Source organism: Electrona antarctica, assembly GCF_951216825.1.
Source record: "Electrona antarctica genome assembly, chromosome: 2".
Classification (NCBI taxonomy): Eukaryota; Metazoa; Chordata; class Actinopteri; order Myctophiformes; family Myctophidae; genus Electrona; species Electrona antarctica.
This window is the reverse complement of record NC_136807.1, coordinates 51208940-51233547: the sequence shown is the minus strand read 5'-3', so window position 1 is coordinate 51233547 and position 24608 is coordinate 51208940. Positions and strand designations below refer to the sequence as shown.

General features: G+C 41.7%; 1 protein-coding gene across 5 annotated transcripts in view; it reads left to right on the top strand.

Annotated features, from left to right (window-relative positions):
• LOC306940669 (deoxyribonuclease-1-like) overlaps positions 1 to 22960 on the top strand; it is a 26933-nt gene extending 3973 nt beyond the window's left edge. Inside the window, exons 4-12 of one of the 5 annotated variants that reach the window (XR_013792030.1) lie at positions 4512 to 4600; positions 5931 to 6017; positions 6981 to 7093; positions 8501 to 8613; positions 10089 to 10246; positions 11331 to 11427; positions 12713 to 12824; positions 21582 to 21660; positions 22492 to 22630. Coding sequence is in view for 3 of the 5 variants with exons in the window: in XM_079525783.1 (XP_079381909.1) it covers positions 4512 to 4600; positions 5931 to 6017; positions 6981 to 7093; positions 8501 to 8613; positions 10089 to 10246; positions 11331 to 11427; positions 12713 to 12824; positions 22492 to 22622 (900 nt within the window). In the remaining 2 variants the exon portion in view is untranslated. Of the gene's footprint in view, positions 1 to 4511; positions 4601 to 5930; positions 6018 to 6980; positions 7094 to 8500; positions 8614 to 10088; positions 10247 to 11330; positions 11428 to 12712; positions 12825 to 21581; positions 21661 to 22491 lie in introns of all 5 variants that reach the window. The other 4 variants (XR_013792031.1, XM_079525783.1, XM_079525784.1 and 1 more) reach the window with 4 other exon arrangements.
• Positions 22961 to 24608: the final 1648 nt, after the last annotated feature.

Genomic DNA, 24608 nt, shown 5'->3' with positions numbered 1-24608 from the left:
TCATTTTAACCACTTCATCCATTTACACGTTGGCTATTCAAAAATAGCAGATCTACTTGTACATTATCTCCTTTTTTTCTTTTTACATTTTTGATAATTCAAATCTATATCAATTTGGGGGTCATTGGCACAAAATTAGAAAGACATTTGTTAGAAGCCCTGGAGGACATGGACTATGCAGATGACATTGCTTTGTTAGTTGTTAGCACACCGCCACCAGGACATGCAAAGCAAGACAGAAGATCTAGTCACATATGGCAACAGATTGGTCAACAGATTGGTCTATCACAGGGGTGGGCAACTGGCGGCCCGGGGGCCACATGCGGCCCCCACATTCACTTAATGTGGCCCTCAGGTTAATGTCAGAATACTGATATATTATTGGTTTCAGCTGTTACAATTCCACAACATGCAAACATGACCCGCTTTAATTACTTCAGTCTAAATTAGTAGCTCATTGCGCAACAACAAGTATAATTAAAGGCATTTGAAATTACATAAAAATGTTAATTTTCAGTATTCCAATTAAAAAATAGCAAAAATTTAAGATTTCAATTCGAATAGCCGAATAGCCGATCTACAAGCTCAAAACGCGTCGCGCTGCGACGCGTTTTGAGCTTGTAGATCGGCTATTTTTGCTACGACAGTAATATATGGCCCTAGGGAGTGAGTGTGGAAATATAGTGGCCCTCTCCATCGTCAAAGTTCACCATCACCATCAACGCAGATAAGACAAAACGTATTAAGTTAAAACCCTCCAAAACCAACCAGCTCCTCATCATCATAAATAATACAAATGTGGAGATCTCATCTACCTCGTCAGCAAGCTAACAATAGATGGGGATTCAGGGGTACAGAAAGCATGAGGATCTGAAATGCGATATCAATGTTGTCAGTTACAGGGAAGTCAGAGATGAATAGGGTTATCTGGTTGAGTCATCATTATTAGGCAATGTGTCCATAATCACATGTTTGTCTGCTCGCTCATATGAGTTGTACTGAATCAGATAGCATGAGTATTAACCCATTTTGACCTGAGATCAGATTCTAAAAATGTCTTCTACATCCTGACAGTTTTCTGAAAAAGCTATGTTTCTATGTCAGTCGTCGATTTTTCAAAAATAGCAGACCTACAAGGTCGTAGCGCGCCACTCGGTGGCGCGCTATGAGCTTGTAGATCTGCTATTTTTCAATTGCTAAAGCATAACATTGCCTTGATGCCGTCGTAATGACTGTTTTTACACTTGCTGGAAATAGCCGAGCTGCGACGCGTTGTGAGCTTGTAGATCGGCTATTTTCAGCATGCAACCAAGTGTAAAATGACTTATACTGGATCTCGTGTCCACTAGTCCTTTCCTAACATTTTAGTCTAGTTTTTATCTGTTGACGAAATTGTCAGTATATTTGGTCTTAGTTTTAGTCATCATAGTTTTCATTTAGTTTCCATTTGGTTTTTCGTCAGTGGAAAAAGGTAGTTGACGGGCATTTTTCGAAAACAACACTGCAATTGTGCAATGTGATTGTGATGTCCATATCAAATAAATACATATAAACATATCTGCACAAAAAGTGCAATATAACAGATCCAAACACTGATCAGAAGATTACAGTCAAACCAGATACAACTGAGGGAAAAATGATAACACATTGAAGACTTACAGAAAGTGACAGATGATTTTAGTCTTTTCTTCTCCCCCCTTTTAGCTACTCAAGGATGCACGCATTAAGTCTTTTGCAATCGTCCCTATGTCGGTCCACGAAGCACACGTTTAATGTGAACGTACGTGGCCCAGACTATACCCAAAAACACAAAGACAAATTAGTTTGACAGTTATATCCCAAGGCCATGCTTACGTTCCACCAAAGGCTGATGACAGCACACACACACACGCGCGCGCGCACACACGCACGCACGCATGCACACACTCTACAATGTGTACAGTTTGACTGACTGACGACTCCTCCTTAGAGGTTAATTGTTATTCCAATGAAGTAGTTTTAAAAGGAGCTCGCTAAACAGGTTACATTACTTTTACTTTTTCAGGGGGGGGGGGGCAACAAGAAACCTACTACATTTTATACCAATTCTTCCGGAGTAAATTGCTCAACACTGCAAATAAAGTACCTTGGGCTACAACCTAGAATTACTATCTCGGAGAGAGGGCCTGACATCTCCTTTAAAATGCTTTTAAAACATAAGAATCACATTCATTCCTTTGGTTCAAATCTTCATTTCAACTCTTTAGCTACTAAGCAGGGGCTAAAAAAAGTTTGGAAACCAGAGAGTCTATTATAGCAATGGTTCCTAAACACTGGTTCGGGACCCATTTGTGGGACAGTGGATACATATTTATGGGTCCCTTTTCCGTTTCCTATTTTTGCTTTCCATCTTTCCATTTTGTTTTTCATGAATTCCAAAACAAATTAGATGATTATTTTCAGTAGAAGAAATCTCGAAATCTGAAGAAATAATAATAATAAATTAGAAAAAGGAGAAAAAAAAAGTATAAGAAGTAGTGAATAGCCATTCTAGTAGATCTGATATTTATTTTTTTCTCAAGTTTGGGCTCCGGGGGAAATGTCTCTTTTGGGTCTAAAAAGTGGCCTAGCAGCAATGATTACTATCAGAGCTATTTAACGCATACTTAAGTACATTACAGTATCACTTACATTACAACACCTTTAATGAATGCATGACTAGTAGTACAGCCCCTCTGGGGTGTTATAGTCACCGTAGGTGTGTCACCTTAAGGTGCATGGCGGGGGTGTATTGTTTTGGGTGTCGCCCGCGCAGCAGGGAATGCTTTGCACGTTCCTACAATGTTGTCTCGTTATTATGTTGTCATGTACAGGTGTGAATGATTACCGTTGATGTGACGACGCACCACCACCAGTCGAATTAACCCATTTAGAGAGTTAAAAAACATTAAAAACATTCACTTTGAAAGAATATATATTCAAAGATTTGCGCCACATTATTACGATTTTTCGAAAATAGCAGACCTACAAGCTGGTAGCGCGCCACTTGGTGGCGCTCTACCAGCTTGTAGATCTGCTATTTTTCAATAGCTAAATTATAACATAATGTTTAAAACACCAAAAGGGGTTCCCGCCCAAAATGGGTTAACAACCAGAGTTGTTCTTGAAGGGGAATACCATTCATTTTCAACATTTTACTATGTCATTAATATACCTTGTTGTGTAGAAATATTAAAAAGTCCCCCCATTCTGTGTTGCCTAGAACTGGAGGAAAGAAATCAGTAACATTATGACCTACATCTCAGTGACATCATAAATATGTACTTCATAATGTTACTGACAGCAATAGATGCTATCTCTCTCTCCCACTATTTCCGGTTTATTTTTCCGGTTTCAAACCAGTTTTTTATTCGGTCTGAGTTTCAGTGGTGGGGACGGTCCGAGTAACTATTACATTTACTCCAGTACTGTGTAGCCTATTAGATTTTTTGAGGTGTTTGTTTTACATTGTTGGGAGTATTTCCAAATGTCAATACTTTTACTTTACTACTCCGCTACATCTCAGAGGCAACTATGGTACTTTTACTCCACTTGAAAACTTTAGTTACTAGTTGCTTCGATTACAAAACATACATTAACCACTTCAGCCTATACAATACATACTTATTTGAAAATAGACGATCTACAAGCTCACAACGCGACAGGTATTGAGCTAGTGGATACGGTAAGCTATTTTCAAAGGATTTATTTTTAAATGAAAACCTGTTCAATTAGAATCAGAATATAATCGGCTTTTTTGTGCACACAGATTTAAAAAGTAAAATGGTGGGTGAAATTTGTTTTTGTGCATCGTTCTGCATAATGAGTGCTTTATCTTTTGGTACTTGACATATATTTAGTGATGGAGGGTAAAAAAATAAAAAATAATCCCATACTCCACACAATGGGCATTTCTTTCCCCAATGAACCATTCTCACAAATGGAGAAGTTCCCAGTTTCATTACACATTTTTTAGGAGTTTTAAAAAAAAAAATAATACCCACATTTTTTACCGATTTTGCCCTAAAGCTCCCCCATGATATCCATTCTTTGTTTTTGGGGGGAAGTTTCAAGTTGAAATATTAAAGAAGAGTACCTAAAATTGCCATGTATTGCTGTACGGCGGATGAGTGGCTGGATGGTATCCGCAAGGTTGCCAGTTCGAACCCGGGCTCCCCCAGAGTTAGTGTCGAAGTGTCCTTGAGCAAGACTCTGAAACCCTAATTGCTCCTGATGTGCCTTGCATTGTTTCCTCCGCCATCGGTGTGAGTGAATGGGTATTACATTATATTATCTATGTAAAGCGCCTTGGATAAAGGCGCTATATAAATGCACCATTTACTTTAATATCATTTTGATGAGAAATATTTCGCGTTAAATATACCCGGGTTTAGTGTCGGTGACAAAAGTTGGGTTTAGGCCTATAGGGTTAAGTAAAATAAAAGGTTCATACTACTTGCACCATTGCTGACTTTCTTTTGTGTGAATTACAGATTGTGTCTCGCTACGACATCATAGTCATTCTGGAGGTGGTGGACGTGAGCGGAGCTTCAGTCGACCGCTTCCTCCAAGAACTCAACAGGTGATCTTACAGTATATCTTATACATCATCAAAGCACATACATTAAGCAGCCCTATTCTGGGACAAACATTCAGCAAAAAATATAGCCGATCATCCTACATTTAGGAGAAGAGAGAGACCCGCACACTGCCACTACCACTGGTTCAAGAGATTTTTTTAAAATTAATATACGAGCAACGTTTCGGTCGTGAGACCTTCCTCAGCTCCTTCCTACGCACCTGCTCTAAAAGGAACCGGGTGTGCGGAAGTCTTCTCTTCATAACTTTTCCTACATTAAAAATAAATTATATATTTTTAACCGTCTGCCCGCCGCAAACGAGGAACACGAGGGTGTAAATTAGTACCCTCGCCCGCCAAACCCGAGATTCTCGGGTTTGAGGGGTTTGCATTGTTTAATCCAAGTTTTAATTCGGATCGTATCGTAGCTAATGAAGCTATCGCGTAAACATTGAGTGTTCATTCAAAGCCCTGTATCTCAGAAAGGACATTGAGGGGGCAGTTTCTGGCCCAGACAAGCATTTTCAACGGCCTGTAGCAGGCGCTGTGATACTCGCGGTCAGCTTTTTCCACCGCCAAGCGAGACAACAACAACAACCGGTCATGACAACGCACACAGCAGTTTCTCACAGATGTATTAAAAAATTATTAATTTCTTCTTTTTAAGAATATTCTTCGAAACAAACAATTCATAAAAAACCGTAAAAAATAATTTAGAAAGTGTAGTGAAAGTAGCCGATCTACAAGCGCACAACGCGACGCAATTTTCACTAGTTTGCGTCCTGGGCAAACATCTAATGTCTCTTCTGAAAGGTTTGGGAACCACTGATCTAGGGCAGGGGTTCTCAACCCGTGGGTTGCGACCCCTCGGGGGGTCGCCAAATTATTTTAGGGGGTCCCCAAATTATAAAAAAAAAAAAAAAAAGATTTTTTTTTAAATTTTATTTTCACGATTTTTCAAAAATAGCAGACCTACAAGCTCGTAGCGCGCCACTCGGTGGCGCGCTATGAGCTTGTAGATCTGCTATTTTTCAATAGCTAAATTATAACAATGCTTAAAACACCAAAAGGGGTTCCCGCCCAAAATGGTTTAAGGTTATTGTAGCAGTCAATTTATATTAGGGGTCGGGAGGGGGCGGGGCGGGGGTCCCGAGACATTGCCAAAGCATTTCCGGGGGTCCCTGGCCACAAACGTTGAGAACCCCTGATCTAGGGTGTATCTGATCTAATCTGTATCTATCTGTTCTATCTTCCATTGTTTGTCAGTCACACATTGTGTGTCTGCATACTGTATGTTTTCTATGTTCATGTTTTTCTCTCTCCTATTTCACAGTGTCAACACGACCCACCACTACACTCTCAAAATCAGCGTGCGCCTGGGAAGGTCCAGATACAAGGAGCAGTTCTTATTCTTATACAGGTGAAATATATCAGGCTATACTTAGAATTTAAAGGAGCATTCAGTGATTTGGGTGATTTAGAAAACCACCCAGTCCGCCCCAGTAACAAAATGTGCACATGCACGCTCTACAGTGGGGGGAAGTGCAACAGGCCAACAGCATGTGCACCAAGGCCCGCCCCCACTCGATCATGATTGGAGGAAGGCCCCTCTCATCCTGATTGGATGACGGTTTTGCCACCCGCCACCAAAACTGAAACTAGGGTTTTTTTTACCCCAGGGGCTCACTGGGGACAGGGAGGAACTCCTTATATGGTCAGCACACTCTATAGTAGGGAGGATTATCCAGAAAAAAAGAAAAAATAAGTGATATTTGAATTAAGTCAAATCACTGAATATACCTTTTAATACCACATCAAATATTATTCCGGATAAGCAGCTGAAGATGGATGAATGGATGGATGGATGGGTACAATACTATTATTATATTTATCATGGCCTGTCCCAGCCTGTATGGTTTCTGGTCTAGAGGGGCGGGTGCCGGTTGAACACCTGGGAACCTATTGGTTCGGTTCACCGATTTGATACATTTTTTAGAGCAGCTTATTGGTCAGGTACGTGTGGAAGGCCAGTTGGGTTTTCAGCATCTTATTGGTCAGGCGTGGAAGGCCAGTTGGGTATAGGGCATTGGTTCTCAAAGTTGGCATCATGCATCGTGTCACTGTGTCTCCATAGGGATGCCGTGGTGGATCATTAGCATCATTAGCATCATGCAGCGTGTCACTGTGTCTCCATAGGGATGACGTGGTGGGTCATTAGCATCATTAGCATCATGCAGTGTGTCACTGTGTCTCCATAGGGATGACGTGGTGGGTCATTAGCATCATTAGCATCATGCAGCGTGTCACTGTGTCTCCATAGGGATGACGTGGTGGGTCATTAGCATCATTAGCATCATGCAGTGTGTCACTGTGTCTCCATCAGGGACGACGTGGTGGATCTACACGACTGCTATCAGTACGAGGACAACCAGGTGGACGACGTGGATGTTTTCTCCCGAGAGCCTTACATCCTTCACTTCAAACCACACTACACTGGTATACGTCACGTTCAAACCTCACAACACTAGCTGGCATACATTCTGTTCAAAACACAGAACAGAGTAAAGGCTCATTCATAGTCTGGATTTTCGGTGGTGAGGTGACCACCGGAGCTGAAATAACGTTGAGCGGTGGTGAGTAAAAACAGAGAGAAGGGCTGGGGCGGTGGCGGTGGTTTGCTCTTCACCGCGGCTCGTGACGTCATGTTGTAGTTTGGTGGTCACCTCATCACCGAAAATCCAGACTATGAATAAGACAGAGTTACGACAACTCCGTTCACTTCATGGGTGCCAGTCCAATGGCCCCATCTTCTACATAGACTTCTATTGGTGAATAGGGATACTGGAAGTTTACGGAATGCATTGGAATCTATGGCCTCGCGTGAGTACATGAACCACGTATACTACCCAGGCTGCTTTCTGCCCCCTCAATGTCGTAACTCTGTCTATACTCTAGGCTCTGATCGGATGTAGGTTAACAGTGTGTAAAATACAATCTGGATAAACCGGTCTTAAGATGATAATATCTCGTCCGGCCGTCAAAACATAACAAACTCATGATCAGGCACCTGACAACGGAAACGATAAAAGGGGCCCTTTTGTTTGCCGAAGACTTTGTGAAGCATGATCCTAGGATTAATGTTAGGCTTAGAGAATATACACACAAATTACAGAGCGCACGCGACTACACAAGACTAATAATAATATGCCCGTTGCACCTCCCGGTATGTTATTCTGCAGAAAGCATTACATCATAGTTTCATACTATTCTTTATGGAAGGCAGAGTTCAGTTTGTAAAAGAAATTCAATAAAAAAGAGGGAGACATTTTCTTAACCTCTTGAGTATGTTTATAACTTATACAATCTGTATGGTATAGAGTATGTTAATACAATAAAACTGATGTATATCAGTTTGGGGTGGTTTTATTCTGTCTCCCTGCTTTTCTATTGAGACATTTAGGTTGTGTCGAAGGTCATATGTCTCACCTAGACACTGCAGGATCTGACGCACATTCTTTATATTCTTCTAAATGAGTCTATAAAATGTCTTAAGATGATAATATCTCGTCCGGCCGTCAAAACCATAACAAACTAGTTTCATACTATTCTTCATGGAAGGCAGAGTTCTGTTTGTAAAAGAAATTCAATAAAAAAAGAGGGAGACATTTTCTTAACCTCTTAAGCCCTATAATATGGTAGAGTATGTTTATAACTTATACATTCTGTATGGTAGAGTATGTTAATACAATAAAACTTATGTATAAATTGGGGTGGTTTTATTCTGTCTCCCTGCTTTTCTATTGAGACATTTAGGTTGTGTCAAAGGTCATCATGTCTCACCTAGACACTGCAGGATCTGACGCACATTCTTTATATTCTTCTAAACGAGTATCTCTGTTCCAGTGCTGAAAGACATCATCCTGATCCCGGTTCACACCAAACCACACGACTCTGAGAAAGAACTGGACGAACTCTACGAGGTCTTCCTGCTGGTCAGAGACAAATGGAAAACCGACGTGAGTCTGCAAAATATTAATCTCTCTATACTGTAGGTCGTCCTCAAACGAGCCCTCCATCGTGGCTTCCAGTCATCCCGGTTCTCCATACATCTGGCCAGCTCGTTGGTGCTTTGGGCTCCTGCGTCGTTCTTGAGTACATCCACGTATACGTTAGTGTGGGACAGGGAATGTGCACACATAGACATCAAAGGGGGCTTCAGCCCCTGCCCCTTTACCCGTCTGTAAAACAACTGCCCTTTCCAGACCATGAATGCAGCATGTACTATGGTGCCACTGCCTTTCCATGCCACGCCAGAAGGCAGCCTTCAGGATAATTGTTTTCTTTTTCTTTCTCCGAAGTCTCCTGAACTTGAGCGCAGCATTTTGCGTTAAACTAATTTGTTTAGAAATCCATGTCGTACGTCGCATCTCCACTATAGCTAAAGAGTGCTGGGTTGTGCCCCGAAAATAGCTGATCTACAAGCTCACAACGCGTCGCGCTGCGACGCGTTGTGAGCTTGTAGATCAGCTATTTTCGCTATTTTGGACCCCTCTAACGCTCTCTGCACGTGCCTGGTGTGGGACGTCCTCGTGACCGGTGCACGCGTGTTGGTTCCCAGAGCACCAGTTTGCTAGGGGCAAGGACCCCCAAAATGACACTCATTAGTCTGCGGACCTCCCATTTGAAAAGATATGCCAGGGACCCCCCATAAGAGAATATTTGCACGGCTCCAGGGCCCCTGGTTTGACCTGAATTAGGCTATACGGCCCCCTATTGGCATTTCTATCTCTGGGTCTGGGACCCCCAATACATATTGTAAAATCAAAGTTAATTTAACTCTGAGAGTGTACAAATGGAACCAAATGGACCCGTTAGGGTTGTACACTCTCTGAGTTACAGACCCACAAGGGTCCATTTGGTTCCTATAACTATCATTTAGCTGGGGACCCCCTTTGGAACTCCCTCAAGGACCCCCGAACCCATGGGGTTGTGTGCTGGCACACTATACACTCTGTCTTTCTTTTATCTGTATTGCATTGTATTGTACTGTATGTGTCATTGTATGTTTAGTTGTACTACCTTTTTAAGAGCCTGCTCAGGGACTACAGATGAAAATTAGCTTATGGCTAACTCTGGCACATTTACATGGAAGTGAAAACTGAAATGTTGATTAATGAGCATTGTCCCTGTCAAAAAATAAATACAAATAAAAATAAAATCAAAAATAAATAAACCCCACTTTGGGAACCACTGCTGTAAGTTAACAGGACATTTCGAACCCAGATAATAACCGGTATGTACTGTATGTATGTATGTATGTATGTATGTATGTATGTATGTATGTATGTATGTATGTATGTATGTACTGTATGTATGTACTGTATGTATGTATGTATGTATGTACTGTATGTATGTACTGTATGTATGTACTGTATGAATGTACTGTATGTGTGGATCTCTTCTTATCTCTCTCTCTCTCCGCTACGTCTAGAACATAATGATCCTGGGAGACTTCAACGCAGACGGGGCGTACGTCTCGGCCGCGGAGATGAAAGAGATCCGCATCCGCAGCGACAAGAACTTCCACTGGCTGATCGGAGACGATGTGGACACCACCGCCCGCACGGCCAACGAGCACACCTACGACAGGCATGTGCACTTACTACTGTACTACTGCTGGTACAACCTTTTACGACACAGGCATGCATGTGTGTGCACTTTATACTCTACTGCTGCTGGTAGGGCATTCACTTCTAGTCATTTTTACTAGTTGACTAGTTGCCTAGTTTACTAGTCGACTAGTTGTTTAACTACCTATTATGTAAAAAATAAAATAAATTAAAAAAATAAACTTTTTTTTATTTTATTTTTTTATAAATATTTGTACATTGAAAAACTGTGTACATGGTGACTATAACTATAATCTACCTGATATTGAGGCCTACAAAATCGGGGGGGGGGGGGGGGGGGGGGGGAAACCCTTTTTTTTATCAACTAGTCAACTAGTACTAACAAGGTCGACTAGTGGATTTACTAGTCGACTAGTAAACTAGTCGACTAGTTGCTTAATGCCCTAGCTGCTGGTACACAACCTTATACGACAGACAGGCATTGCATGTGTACTTCTAGTGGCATCCCCCTCACGCCCCAAGGGTCGGAAAAGAGGATTTTCACGTTTTGTTTTTGGTTTGCCTCGAGGCTTGAATTTAAGCTGGGTGGAAGAAAGTACTCACATTTTTTTAACTCAAGTGAAATTAGTAATACCACACAATATACACACATACTATGGCATCAAGTTGTACTTAAAAAGACCAAAAGTACTACTACTACTACTGATTGATTGATTGATTGATTGATTGATTGATTAATTCTTTATTTAACCCATTTTGAGCGGGAACCCCTTTTGGTGGTTACATACATTATGTTATAATTTAGCTATTGAAAAATAGCAGATCGCGCTATGAACTTGTAGGTCTGCTATTTTTGAAAAATCGTTAAATGTGCCTCAAATCTTTCAGAAAATTGTCATGATTTAGAAAACTTTTTTTTTTAATTTCGACGTCAGGCCTGAATGGGTTAAGTGTCATATGGATTTACAGGACATTTTTTACAGTTATTTTTACAGTACATAAACAATGACAATAAACCGACATGACAGTTTGCAAACTTACTACTACTACTACTACTACTACTACTAATATTAATAATAATAATGTGTGTGTCTCCCTGGTAGGATTGTGGTGTATGGACAGGACATGTTGGAAGCCATTGTTCCACACTCAGCAAAGCCTTTCAATTTCCAAACAGCGTTCAAACTGACAGAACAAAAGGTGAATTTCTCATTATATAGTCTAGATGTGATGTGATGTGACTGACTGACTGACTGACTGACTGACTGACTGACTGACTGACTGACTGCACACCTTGGGTGAGACTGTGTCTCACTGAGCTGAGTCTTGACCACATGAATCCTGTAGTTTGCCCATTTGTACACTCTCAGAGTTACAGACCCAAAAGGGTCCATTTGGTTCCATTTGTACACTCTCAGAGTTACAGACCCAAAAGGGTCCATTTGGTTCCATTTGTACACTCTCAGAGTTACAGACCCAAAAGGGTCCATTTGGTTCCAAACTGTAATTTAGCTGGGTAACCCCTGGAACTCCCTCAAAGACCCCTGGGGGGTCCCCGGACCCCACTTTGGGAACCACTGGAATAGATTTAGCACTTGGCCTGACAAATAAAAAGATGGACAGGAGAGGTCGGCCGGTCCCTATCCCCTTCAAATCATCTTTTTGGCATTATATTTCACATCACTAAGAAATGTTGATATCATGTTGACCTCTTGAACCCTATATATATGCTGTACTGCTGCCCCCCAGTGGTCTAAATGGTACAATGCACTTCTCACACTACACCAAATCTCTTTGCAGGAAAAATGCAACACTATTATGCAAGCTCGTTGCAAATTGTGACAGTTGTGAGCTTATATATCTGTTTTCCAGAATGTTCGTCTTTTTTCCACCACATATTTGCCTGTTATTATGACGTGGCCAGAATATGGATGCCAGCCAGCTATAGGGTTCATGTGGTTAATATTTAATTCTGTTCCAGTTACAAAACAAGCAACTTTATGTCAACAGCACATTTCCCACACATTTTAAATTATATGAGTTTTTGCATTGGCTCGTAGAACTAGCCTGCATAGATTGATTGAATACTTTATCCTATTTAGGCCTGACGTCGAAATAAATAAAAAAGTCTTCTGAAAGAATATATATTCAAAGATTTGTGCCGCATTTTTACGATTTTTCTAAAATAGCAGACCTACAAGCTCGTAGCGCGCCACTCGGTGGCGCGCTATGAGCTTGTAGATCTGCTATTTTTCAATAGCTAAAGTATAACATAATGCTTAGTTAAAACACCAAAACGGGTTCCCGTCCAGCATGGGTTGAGAACAGTTTGCTAAATACCACAACGGTACAATAATGTACAATAATGCTAAAAAAAAGATAACACAAAAAAAGCCATATAAAAGGCTTGTTTTCCATTGTGATCCATTCCTCATTTACAATAATATGCACACAACTGTTAATTTGTTTCGCCCATACTTCACAGGCTCTGAAAGTGAGCGACCACTACCCCGTCGAGGTGGAGTTACGCCTTGCTGCTGAGCCAGAACACACACCACCACCACCTCTGACACACTGTACTGAGTCTGACACTGAAGGTATATAACACCATAATAATAATAATAATAGCTCAAATTTATATAGCGCTTTTCTAAGTACCTGTCGCTGTACAGGTTCAAGAATGTCCACGCATCATACAGATGTCTGATATTGGTTTTATTTGACATGTGACTTTCAACTCCTCCAGTCACCAAGACACCGCGGAAACTATAGAATAAAGAGTCCATACACATAATATAAGCAGTCCTCTAGTTTGTGCGAATCGTTTGCAGTTAAAACTAAGTTTGCAGTTCGACATTTCAACATTAAGCAATCCACAACAAGCACATCACAATGAAAAGAACACAATGAAGAATATGTACCGTGTGCGCCTTTGAACCATATGTGCAGATGACTTATAATTGTCTCTCTCTGACGTTCCAAAAACATATACAACTTCTCTCCAGGGAACTGCAGTTCAACCTCTGACCCTTACTGACAGGTTATTATGTATCCCACCAACGTTCTAGGAAAGCCCTGCTGTGATTGGCCAGTAGTCGTTGTGATTGACAGTTCTGGTATTTGCGACCAGTCATTACTCCTACAACTACAACCCATCTCAAACCCTCACCCTAACCTCCCACGGGGCAGCACACCTAAACCTAACCTTAACCCATGTCTAACTAAGTATGCAACCCCCCTAAACCTAACCCGAACGGCCTAACCTCAGTAAAACGATGCCTTCCCGGGAGCCAATCAGACACATGGTGAGGCGGGTCTACCCTAGAACGTTGGTGGGATTCATAATTACGCGTGAGTGACGTGACTCCCTTCCAAAGGGTACATTTTTACCTTGTGATATAACCTTTTTGACATATTTATTGTCGTTTTTAATTATATTTTACTCATAATGAAATCAACCATTTTATCCAAGTAATGATCATAAATGTTGACCAAGCACAACCATATTTAATATGATTTAAGTTTATAACTGAAACCACTGTCTCATGTCCTGGGACATATGTTACAATACCCAAAGCGCTTTACATAAGAACACTAGTGAACAGACTTTATTAGACACACTCTGACACACACTACACCCACTGAAGGTATAACACCATCCCCTCTGACACACTACAGTACTGCCACTGAAGGTAAAGAGGAAAACATGTTTTTTTAAAGATATTTTTTTTGCGGCTTACGCCTTTTATTGGTTTTTTGAAGGGACAGACAGTAGGCTGACAGGAAACGGGAGAGAGATGGGGGAAGACATGCAGTAAAGGCCGTGTCGGGCTCGGGAGTCGAACCCGCGGCACACTGCGACTGGATTACCAGTCGGGTGCCCAGACGGTTACGCCACCGCCTGGGCAGGAAAACATGTTTTAATCCATTCTGGGCGGGAACCCCTTTTGGTGTTTTAAGCATTATGTTATACTTTAGCTATTGAAAAATAGCAGATCTACAAGCTCATAGGGGCTCATACGAGCTTGTAGGTCTGCTGTTTTTGAAAAGTCGTGAAAATGTGGTGCAAATCTTTGAATATATATATTCTTTCAGAGCGAACGTTTTAAATTCCATTCTTTGCTTCTGGGGGGGGGGGGGGGGGGGTCACTGGAACAACATATTTTCAGATGGGGGCGGCGGCCAATTCCATATCATTTTTGGGGTTCTTGACATGAAATATTGAGCACCACTGACATGAGGTATTTCAGAAAACTGTCATGATTTAGAAGACATTTTTTTAATATCAATGTCAGGCCTAAATGGGTTAATCCATTGAGACCTGGAACGCATCCATGTCACGTTAGCGTTAGCGTTTTAAACATTATGTTATAATTTAGCTATTGAAAAATAGCAGATCTACAAGCTCATAGCGCGCCACCGAGTGGCGCGCTATGAACTTGTAGGTCTGCTATTTTTTTAAAATCGTTAAAATGTGCCTCAAATCTTTCCGAAAATTGTCATGATTTAGAAAACCTTTTTTTTTTAATTTCGATGTCAGGCCTGAATGGGTTAAAGCAGTGGTTCTCAACCTTTTCTGGATCAGGGCGGATCGAGGGCCCACTGGGACATCTCAGAAGTGTTGGCGATCTACCCACCTGACCACTAAATCTGTCACATGCTCTGAGAATGTTGTGTGCATTTTCTTGATTTAATAATCAATCAATCAATCAATCAATCATTTGTGTTCCGCTGGATATAAACTATATAAACTATATAAAACACAGTATTCCTATTTAATGCTAATCAATTTTTCAAGGTTTGAAAGATTTTTTTTTTTGTTTTTTAGTCTTTTTAGTATTAAAATGTAACTTTCCTCTGAGATAAATAATTATACAAATAATTAAAAAGAAATATATATATATATATATATATATATAACCTAGGAATTTTAAGATAATAACAAATACAAACTAATCAATGATAATTTTAGATAGTGATGGTACAAATGCTACTAGTGACATAATACAAACATATAAAATATAATACAAAGTATTTCATTATTTTGTTTTGTCTGTATAACATGTGACGCTTCATGATAGTTAATTTGCTTACTAGTGGTTCCCAAACTTTTTCATGCCAAGGACCCCCTAATTCAGGGGTTCTCAACCCGTAGGTCGCGACCCCTCGGGGGGTCGCCAAATTATTTGAGGGGGTCCCTAAATTATTTTCAAAAAAAAAAAAAGTTTAAAAAAAAATATATATTTTCACGATTTTTCAAAAATAGCAGACTTACAAGTTCGTAGCGCGCCACTCGGTGGCGCGCTATGAGCTTGTAGATCTGCTATTTTTCAATAGCTAAATTATAACAATGCTTAAAACACCAAAAGGGGTTCCCGCCCAAAATGGTTTAAGGTTATTGTAGCAGTCAATTTATATTGGGGGTCGGGAGGGGGCGGGGCGGGGGTCCCGAGACATTGCCAAAGCATTTCCGGGGGTCCCCGGCCAAAAACGTTGAGAACCCCTGCCCTAATTGACACTTATGACCCCCATTTGAAAAACATGCCAGGGACCCCCAATAAGAGGTCTGCTCTAGCAGTAATTCTCAACCCGTTTAATTTCAAGGACCCCCAGTTTGACATGCATTAGTCTACAGACCCCCATTTAATGGCATTTCTATCTCTGGGACCCCCAGTTTATATTGTAAAATCAATGTTAATTTAACTCTGAGAGTGTACAAATGTAACCAAATGGACCCGTTAGGGTCCATTAGGTTCCATTTGTACACTCTCAGAGTTACAGACCCATAAGGGTCCATTTGGTTCCAAACTATCATTTAGCTGGGGACCCCCTGGAACTCCCTCAAGGACCCCTGGGGGTCCCCGGACCCCACTTTGGGAACCACTGCTGTATACCCTTACATTTTCTATTATGCTACTGTGATATTTTATAAGGTGGGCAAATAAGCTTCGTCTTCAGTACCATTTAAATAAGCTTTGTCTTCAGCCCATACCATTTAAATAAGCTTTGTCTTCAGCCCATACCATTTAAATAAGCTTTGTCTTCAGACCATACCATTTCATATAAATAGTCACCTTGTTGTCAATAGTCAAGTTGTATTGCATGCTCAACAGCTGTTTTATGTTTAACCCATTACGGACGGGAACACCTTTTTTGGGGGGTTTTTCACCTTGGGTTGTTCTCTGTACAGTATTATAGCAACATCATTTTTGTAATTTCTGAATACATCATTTGAAGTTTTTCAGAAAACTTAGGTCAGGATTTACAATTTTTTTAAATCGTCCTTAGGTCTAAACGGGTTAAAAATTACCGAAATAAATAAACTAAAACTAAAGAGTTGAATATTTTTTTACAGCACCTTCACAAAGATAGCCTCTGGTCATACAGTAGGCTACAGTGTGCACAGTGCAGCGTTAATGGAAGAGCAGCAAAGAGTCTCTGCTGAGAAGGAATGCTAAGAATTTGACGTTTTCTTGTAAATCAACTTAACTGCTTCAGTTTAACTCGTATAAGAAATGGGGAGAAAGTAGAAAACAAAGGACAATTAAAGTTCAAAGACGTGTTGTATACATGCTCCTCCCTCATACATAAATACCTTTCTATAATGTTATGTTTCTATAACTGAAAAAGATTTGTATGACTTGTGCACAGAAGGTAAAGAAGTGTAAAACCTATTTTGGTCAGGCTTCCTTCAGGCAACATAGCAGCATGTACAATATGTAGGCCTACATAATAATAAGAAAAGACATAACAAAAACACAGGAGCAAAAAGATAATACAGATAGATCTGTGGGTGTACAATGTACATATAAGCTTGACCTATTCAAAACACCATCAGCATTTATCAGTACCTATAATCCAATCCAATCCACTTTATTTATAGAGCACATTTTTATACAACAAAGTTGAAACAAAGTGCTGTACACAAAGAAATACTAAAAATATCAGGGAAAAAAGCAACAACAACAACAACAGTACATAAACAGGGCAACATAAGGACAATGCAGTGAAACTATACTAACTGCAACAGTACCTTCTATATAAGAGTTTAGGTATAGTTTAGGCTGGTTAGCGTTTTCTTCTGGCCTGGTTTATTTGTATTCTTGTCAGATCGTGGTTGTACTACGAGGGAAGCTTTTGCCCTGAGACTGCTTAGCTGCAGCATCTGAAACAGTCCATGTTTGAGGCGTTGGGTCTTTGATGATTCTGTGGGCTATAGCTGACACAGCTTTCATCGGATATGACTTGGATTAGAGGAGCACCCCCCTCTAATCCAATCGCATCAGCTGTATGTGTATACAACAATGTGCAAACACAGCAGCAAGATTCGTGAGTTGCTGTGATAGAAGGATATCAAACGGAACACAACCACCATAAAGACTAATCTTTGTGTATATTCCTGCACTATACCTGCATCCAGTGATCTTGGTACATAGAAATTGAAGATTCTATTGAAGATTCTGACTTTCAAATGTACATCATTTTAGTTTTGATTGTATTGCTGTATTGTTGTATTGTGCTTTCTGCTTTGGCAATGTAAACGTATGTTTTCTCATGCCAATAAAGCCCTTTGAATTGAATTGAATTGTATGCACAGCTTGCGGTTGAGGCCGGTACAGTGACCATATACCAGGCAGTGAAGCGGCCAGTCAGGATGCTCTCAATTCAATTCAAAGGAGCTTTTATTTAACCTGACTCCGCCAGATGGGGCAGCAGAGAGTACACTGGGTTCCCCCCTCCTGCTCCCATCTGGGAACTCTCAGGCAGACTTGATGCCCGGCCACAAAACGGCCTGGCCAATCAGCAGCAGCTAGAGGCGGGATAGCTGCTGCTGATTGGCCAGGCCGTTTTGTGGCCAGGTTAGCTTTTATTGGCATGAGAATACATATAGGTTTACATTGTCAAAGCGAGTGTCAAAATATAATAAAAGAGTTGAAAATGGGGAAAGTACCGGTGTGTTGTATACAGTTGGAGAGGGGGTACAGCAAACAGAGCTACGTCACATTGCGTCGTCACAGGCTCATTCTTGACCTGCCGAATGCGAACGGAAATAAAAGCCATGGGTACCGAGGCTGACCTAAACTATACGAGTCCGTCCGTGAGAGAACGTTAGCTCTCGGTGACACCTGTAGAAAGGACTTTAGCCCTGCAAGACTCTACTTGCAAAAAAGAGATTTCAACCTTACTACTACTTGTACTACTAGGACTAGGAAATTATGTTTAAAAAAAAATGCACATTTATAATCATTATTAAAATAATAAATTAATAATTTACATTTGGGGGATATCTTTCACAATAATAAATAAAACATGTTCTAGATATTCTAATGATCACAAAAACAGGCATTTTACTTACTTTTATCAGGGTCAAAGGTCATAGGTTAAAAATTGTTAAAAATTGTCCAGAGATTTTGAAGTTGCCTCTGTGGGGGGTATTTATATGCAAATATCATAACCAATGACATTGCAATGGCAGCAATGAGTATATTTGCAACGGGTGGGTCTTGAAGGGTTAGAGGCGTTACTGTGACTTCTTCACTATACCCACTCTGTCTGCACATGCCAGGTGAGATCAGTGATGTTCACCCCCAGGAATGTGAACTCTCTGACACTCTCCAATGCAGCGCACCGACGCTCTGGATGGGAGAGTGTTCTCTTGTCGAGGCCTCCTGTAGTCCAAGATTAGCTCTTTGGGGTCGTTTAGTCAACGTTGAGAGGCAGGTTGTTCTTAGCCTCGCGTAGCGATGCTAATATCACTGCGTGGTATATCAGTCTCGTCCCTCTCTCAGCGTTAGATTTTTGTCCTGCAATGTCCCGCCCCATATTTGCATACCGGGCCCTGGTTGGTTATAGCCTGGTTCCAGACGAATCTGGTTGGCTCGTCGTCACCACTTCGGCCGTGAAGTCCTCCCACAATTGAGAGGGGCCAGACTTAATCTGCCTGGTGGCGATATGCACTGCAAAGGCAGATGAAGGCTGGCTATGCAATAAGGCTATAGGTTGTGGCAGCGGTGGCCGAACGGATTGCGGAGCGGTCTTGATACCGGAAGGTCGCCAGTTCGAATCAGCGGTCCGACACGTTAAAATTACCACCGCTGAAGTGCCCTTGAACAAGGCATTGAACCACTACGATGAAATGTTCTATGAGCAGGGCCTGGCTGGAAACAAGTTCTTGAGCATAGCCCAGATACCCTGGGTAAATATAGTAATCATTTCATTTCATTTCATTTGTTCTCCTGGCAGCATTGTGGCAGGTTCTCCACTTCTCTCCTCAAGGCTGTCTCATCATTGTGATCAGGCCTATATATATCGCTGTGGTGTCGTCCATAAACTAGGTTTGGTTGGAACTGTGTGTAGCATTGCGCGGAAACGGGGATTGAACCCGGGCCTCCCACTCGCCAGACCAACGCACAACCTGTCGTGCCAATAGGGCTGAGCCTGATTGGCAGGGCTGTTGCGGGCTGGGGTCTTGGCCGGGGTCTTGGCTGGGGGCTACATGTGCATGACCACACAGTCGTATTGTACAGGGAGTAGAGAAGAGGGCTCAGAACACATCCCTGTGGGGCTCCCATATACGTGCTGGCGGTCAGTCTGTGTTCCCATCCACACCACATGGCATAGTTCTGACAGGAACTCATGGCTGGGGTTTGGCCTTTAGGCTCTAGAGAGCTTGGCGTCTATAGTTTCAGGGGGATTATGGTGTCAAACACTGATATATGTGACTCAGGTCACGCCTGCAAATACGATTCTCATCAAAGGCACCCCTGAATGACATTGTTACTTTATAGAACCTTACATTTATGTCACATTGCGGTACGTGAATGTGTATAAGGAAAACTTGAGAGAATGGCAGTTTCCATTACGACATAACTTCATACATTTAACCACTTGAACCCAGCATCCCTATTCTGGGGAGAGTACAGTATATTCACCCAAAATAGCAGATCGGCAACGTTTTGCCGAGGAGGTTTGGTGGTCCGTCTTACGAAGTATAGAGGGGTCTAAGTGGTTAAACTAAAGTGATATTGATAAATTCAAAATATGAGCACCATATAGGGTGCCACTAGCCCTGGTCCAGTGCATTAGCGAGTCTCTCTCATTAACGTAGTAGTAGAAGAAGTTACTCTGTCCGGGACATTACTTTATTAAAGTGGCACAAAGTGCATTTTAGAGAGAAGCTGTGGACCTGAGACACTTATTCCCAGCCTGGAGAATAGACTTTCACCAACACAAAACAGGCATAGTTTCGGTGATTAGCGGATTAGTTTTGTTTATTTTCGGTAAAAAGTTGGACCGCTCGCACAGCAGTGGAATTTACCCTTGTGCGCAGAGGCTTTCCAGTCAGGGTGTTAGTGAGAGAGACTCGCTAACGGCCGGGCTCCACCGGGCGCGTCAGCGTCGCGTCTCCGTCACCGTCAGGGAATGTTCCCTTTTTAATCAATGAAGGGTGGCTACACAGCCCGCGTTGACGGAGACGCGACGCGTGCATTAAAATTGAACCGGTGCGTCTTTTGACGCGACGCGACGGAGACGCAACGCGTCCGGTGGAGCCCTGGCGTAACGCACTGCTGGACCAGAGCTAGGGTAGCCTGGGTAAACCCCTCCCCCCTCGCCAGATTTGCATTCTGCCTCCTGGCAGAATGAAATGTTGTCCAGCAGGGGGAGTGGGTTTACCCAGGCTAGAGCTAGGGTGCCACCTGCACACATAGACGTCAAAAGGGACATGAGCCCCTGCCCTTTTACCCGTCTGTAAAACAACTGCCCTCTCCAGACCACGAATGCAGCATTTACTACATGGTGAAAGAAATGCAAATGCCACTCCTTTCCATGCCATACCGGAAGGCAGCATTCAGGAGAATTGTTATTTTTTTCCCCCAAAGTCTCCTGAACTTGAACGCAGCATTTTGCATTGAACTAATTTGTTTCGAAATGCATGTCGTTACACCTCATCTCCAGTAGATAAAGAGTGCAGGGTTGCGCGCCGAAAATAGCTGATCTACAAGCTCTCAACGCGCCGCGAGCTTGTAGATCTGCTATTTTCGCTATTTTGGGCCAAAAGTGCCCTCTCATGGGATTTCAGCCCCTGCCTCTCTAACACCAGGGCTCCACCGGGCGCGTCAGCGTCGCGTCTCCGTCAGCGTCACCGTCAGGGAATGTTCCCTTTTTAATCAATGAAGGGTGGCTCCACTGCCCGCGTTGCGTGACGCGTGCATTCAAATTGAAACGGTGCGTTTTTTGACGCACGCGACGGAGACGCAACGCGTCCGGTGGAGCCCTGGCGTAACACTCTCTGCACGTGGCTGCAACCAGTGGTCTATAAACAGCATTCTCACATAGGACTCGTCTCTCTCCAGGTGTGAGAGGGTGGTGTGCAGTGCTGTAGCGATGGCGTCGTCCCTGGATCGGTTTTGTCGGGGGGTGTTCGGGTGTTGTGTGAGTGGCAACCGGATCTGATTTCTGTTTGTGGGGTCACGTTCAACGCGTCTTTCCTTTGTGGGTGGCCTGAAAAACATTGAAGACTATAGATTTTTTTGTTTTTGTCTGCTAGTTCTATTATACTCTCAGTCAAATGTAGATGAAGTAAAAGTATTGAGTAAAATAATAATACCCGTGAGATGAACCACCTCAGCCCTATACTCTACAGCAGGGGTTCTCAACGTTTTTGGCCGGGGACCCCCGAAAATGCTTTGGCAACGTCTCGGGACCCCCGCCCCGCCCCCTCCCGACCCCCAATATAAATTGACTGCTACAATAACCTTAAACCATTTTGGGCGGGAACCCCTTTTGGTGTTTTAAGCATTGTTATAATTTAGCTATTTAAAAATAGCAGATCTACAAGCTCATAGCGCGCCACCGAGTGGCGCGCTACGAGCTTGTAGGTCTGCTATTTTTGAAAAATCGTGAAAATAAAAATTATTTTTTATTTTATTTATTTTTTTAATAATTTGGGGACCCACTAAAATAATTTGGCGACCCCCCGAGGGGTCGCGACCCACGGGTTGAGAACCCCTGCTCTACAGCTACTGTATACTTTGTCATGTGACGAATGAATGGCAAAAATAGTCGATCTACAAGCTCACAAACGTGTAGAACTGATATTTTTTCGCAGGTTTTGGAACTTTTTGAATAGTAAAAAAAGGAAAAAAAAGTGGTTGAATAATAATATACTTCTGTTATATTACTGTGTGTGTGTGTGTGTGTGTGTGTGTGTGTGCGTGTGTGTGTGTGTGTGTGTGTGTGCGTGCGTGCATGCGTGATCTCCAGCAGAGAGCTTGCAGATGGAAGTGCTGAAACTTCAAAAGGGAAACCTTCTGTTGGAACGAGAGAAACTTCACCTGCAGATCATCCTGCTGAAGCACAAGGTCACCTCGTTGAAGCTGACCAATGAATGTTAGATCCTGTTGAAGCACAACACCTCGTTGAAGCTGACCAATGAATGTTAGATCCTGTTGAAGCACAAGGAGTATATGAAGTTCTCTGAATCTTAGATTATATGAATTTGTCAGAATCTTATATATGAAGCTGTTCAATGAATGTTAGATTATATGAAGCTATATGAAGCTAATGATTGGTTATGTCTAATGAATGTTACATTATATGGTTTGTTGCTGAATATAAATACGTTCATAAGAAACTATACTCAAGATATATTCCTTTCTCTACATCATATGGTCGCCTCATTAAAGCGGCCTAATGTATTTTATATTATGTGCGGCTCTTGTATTGTTCTGATGTTCTAATTAAAGCTCCTATGTTCACATTAAATGTATACATAAAGTAAAATCTCACGACAAGCAGTAGAAGAAATCACAGATTGAGGAACATAATGTATAAATATATAAATGAACCATAGGCTATATCCATATTTATTCGGCATTTGAGCCACGGACCACCAGTTGATGTAATTTAGCCTCTCAGACCCAAAACATAGAATATGTTGTTCTCATCATTGGATAAGATGTTGTCCACATTTCCATGCTGTATTGATGTGGCAATGTGGAGAGATAACGGGCAAACGTCAATCAAAATAAAAAATCTTAAATAAAATAAAACGCACCTCAAGAGTTAAAGATCTATAAGGCTCCATTTGGTTTAATAGATACATTTAATTACCCTAATTAATAATGCTATTACTGTATTACTTCGATAGCAGAGCTGAAACTATAAAAATACTTTTTAAAGTAATCAGAGTACAAAAAATACTCTGCACCACAAATCTAGGCAGAGAGCCTTTAAAATGGTTTAAAACCTTTTAGATTATAAAGTTAAGAATTAGCTTTAACAGGAATACTTTTTTTTTTTTTTAAGATATTTTTTTGCGGCTTACGCCTTTTATTGGTTTTTGAAGGGACAGACAGTAGGCTGACAGGAAACGGGAGAGAGATGGGGGAAGACATGCAGTAAAGGCCGTGTTGGGCTTGGGAGTCGAACCCGCGGCACACTGCGACTGGATTACCAGTCGGGTGCCCAGACGGTTACGCCACTGCCTGGGCCTAACAGGAATACTTTAAAGGAGAATGATCAATATCCAAATGTTACCTTAAGCAGGAAATACTCTTTAGAAAAAATACCTTTAAATACCCAATAGAATAAATTAATCCACAAGAAAGAAGTGAGGTCCAGTCAGGAGCAGATGTGTTTTTTGTCAATTAATTTTAGTTTGGAGAGAACAGAACAGATCCACATACAGCCAAATTACAAAATGTCTCTCTACCGTGTCACAAAATGGACACAGTATATCATTTTAATCAAGATTTGAGAAGGCACATAGAGCAACGTGTCAGACAACCAAGAGATGTACACACTGTCACTTCCTATCCAAACCAGGAAGCATAATGCATGGGATATGTAGTTTAAGGGTGAATTGTAGTTTATAATTCAAGTTACGGGCTACTAGTAAACATTAGTAGGAGACAGATTGTCTCAACTTGTCTGATCTGGACGCATAGATACCAAGGGCAAAAACATGTTTGTCACAAAGGGGCCGATAGTGTTATGGCAAACAGGAGAAAACAATTCTTTATCAGCACGCCGGCTTGGGAGAAGTGAGAACCGAAATCAGTGGGACCATAGGGCATATGTAACGATTCATAATTATTGCAGGGCATGGGGCATAAGATTTAAGTCATTGGGAACATGTAAACAAATCCACAAACAATTAAATCTTAATAATTCCAAATTATCCATCATGGTTACCAACTCTCCATCATTTAGCTGGGGATCGACCACCAAGCCCCTCGGGGACCACTGGTCGAAAACCACTGTCCTAGAAGACCATTAGGATTTTATGGAAGATGCTTCTGAACATCCTATTCTGCTATACTTTGACCAACTCAAACACTCCTCGATTCAATCGCTATAGTTTGACCACTTCGAATAGC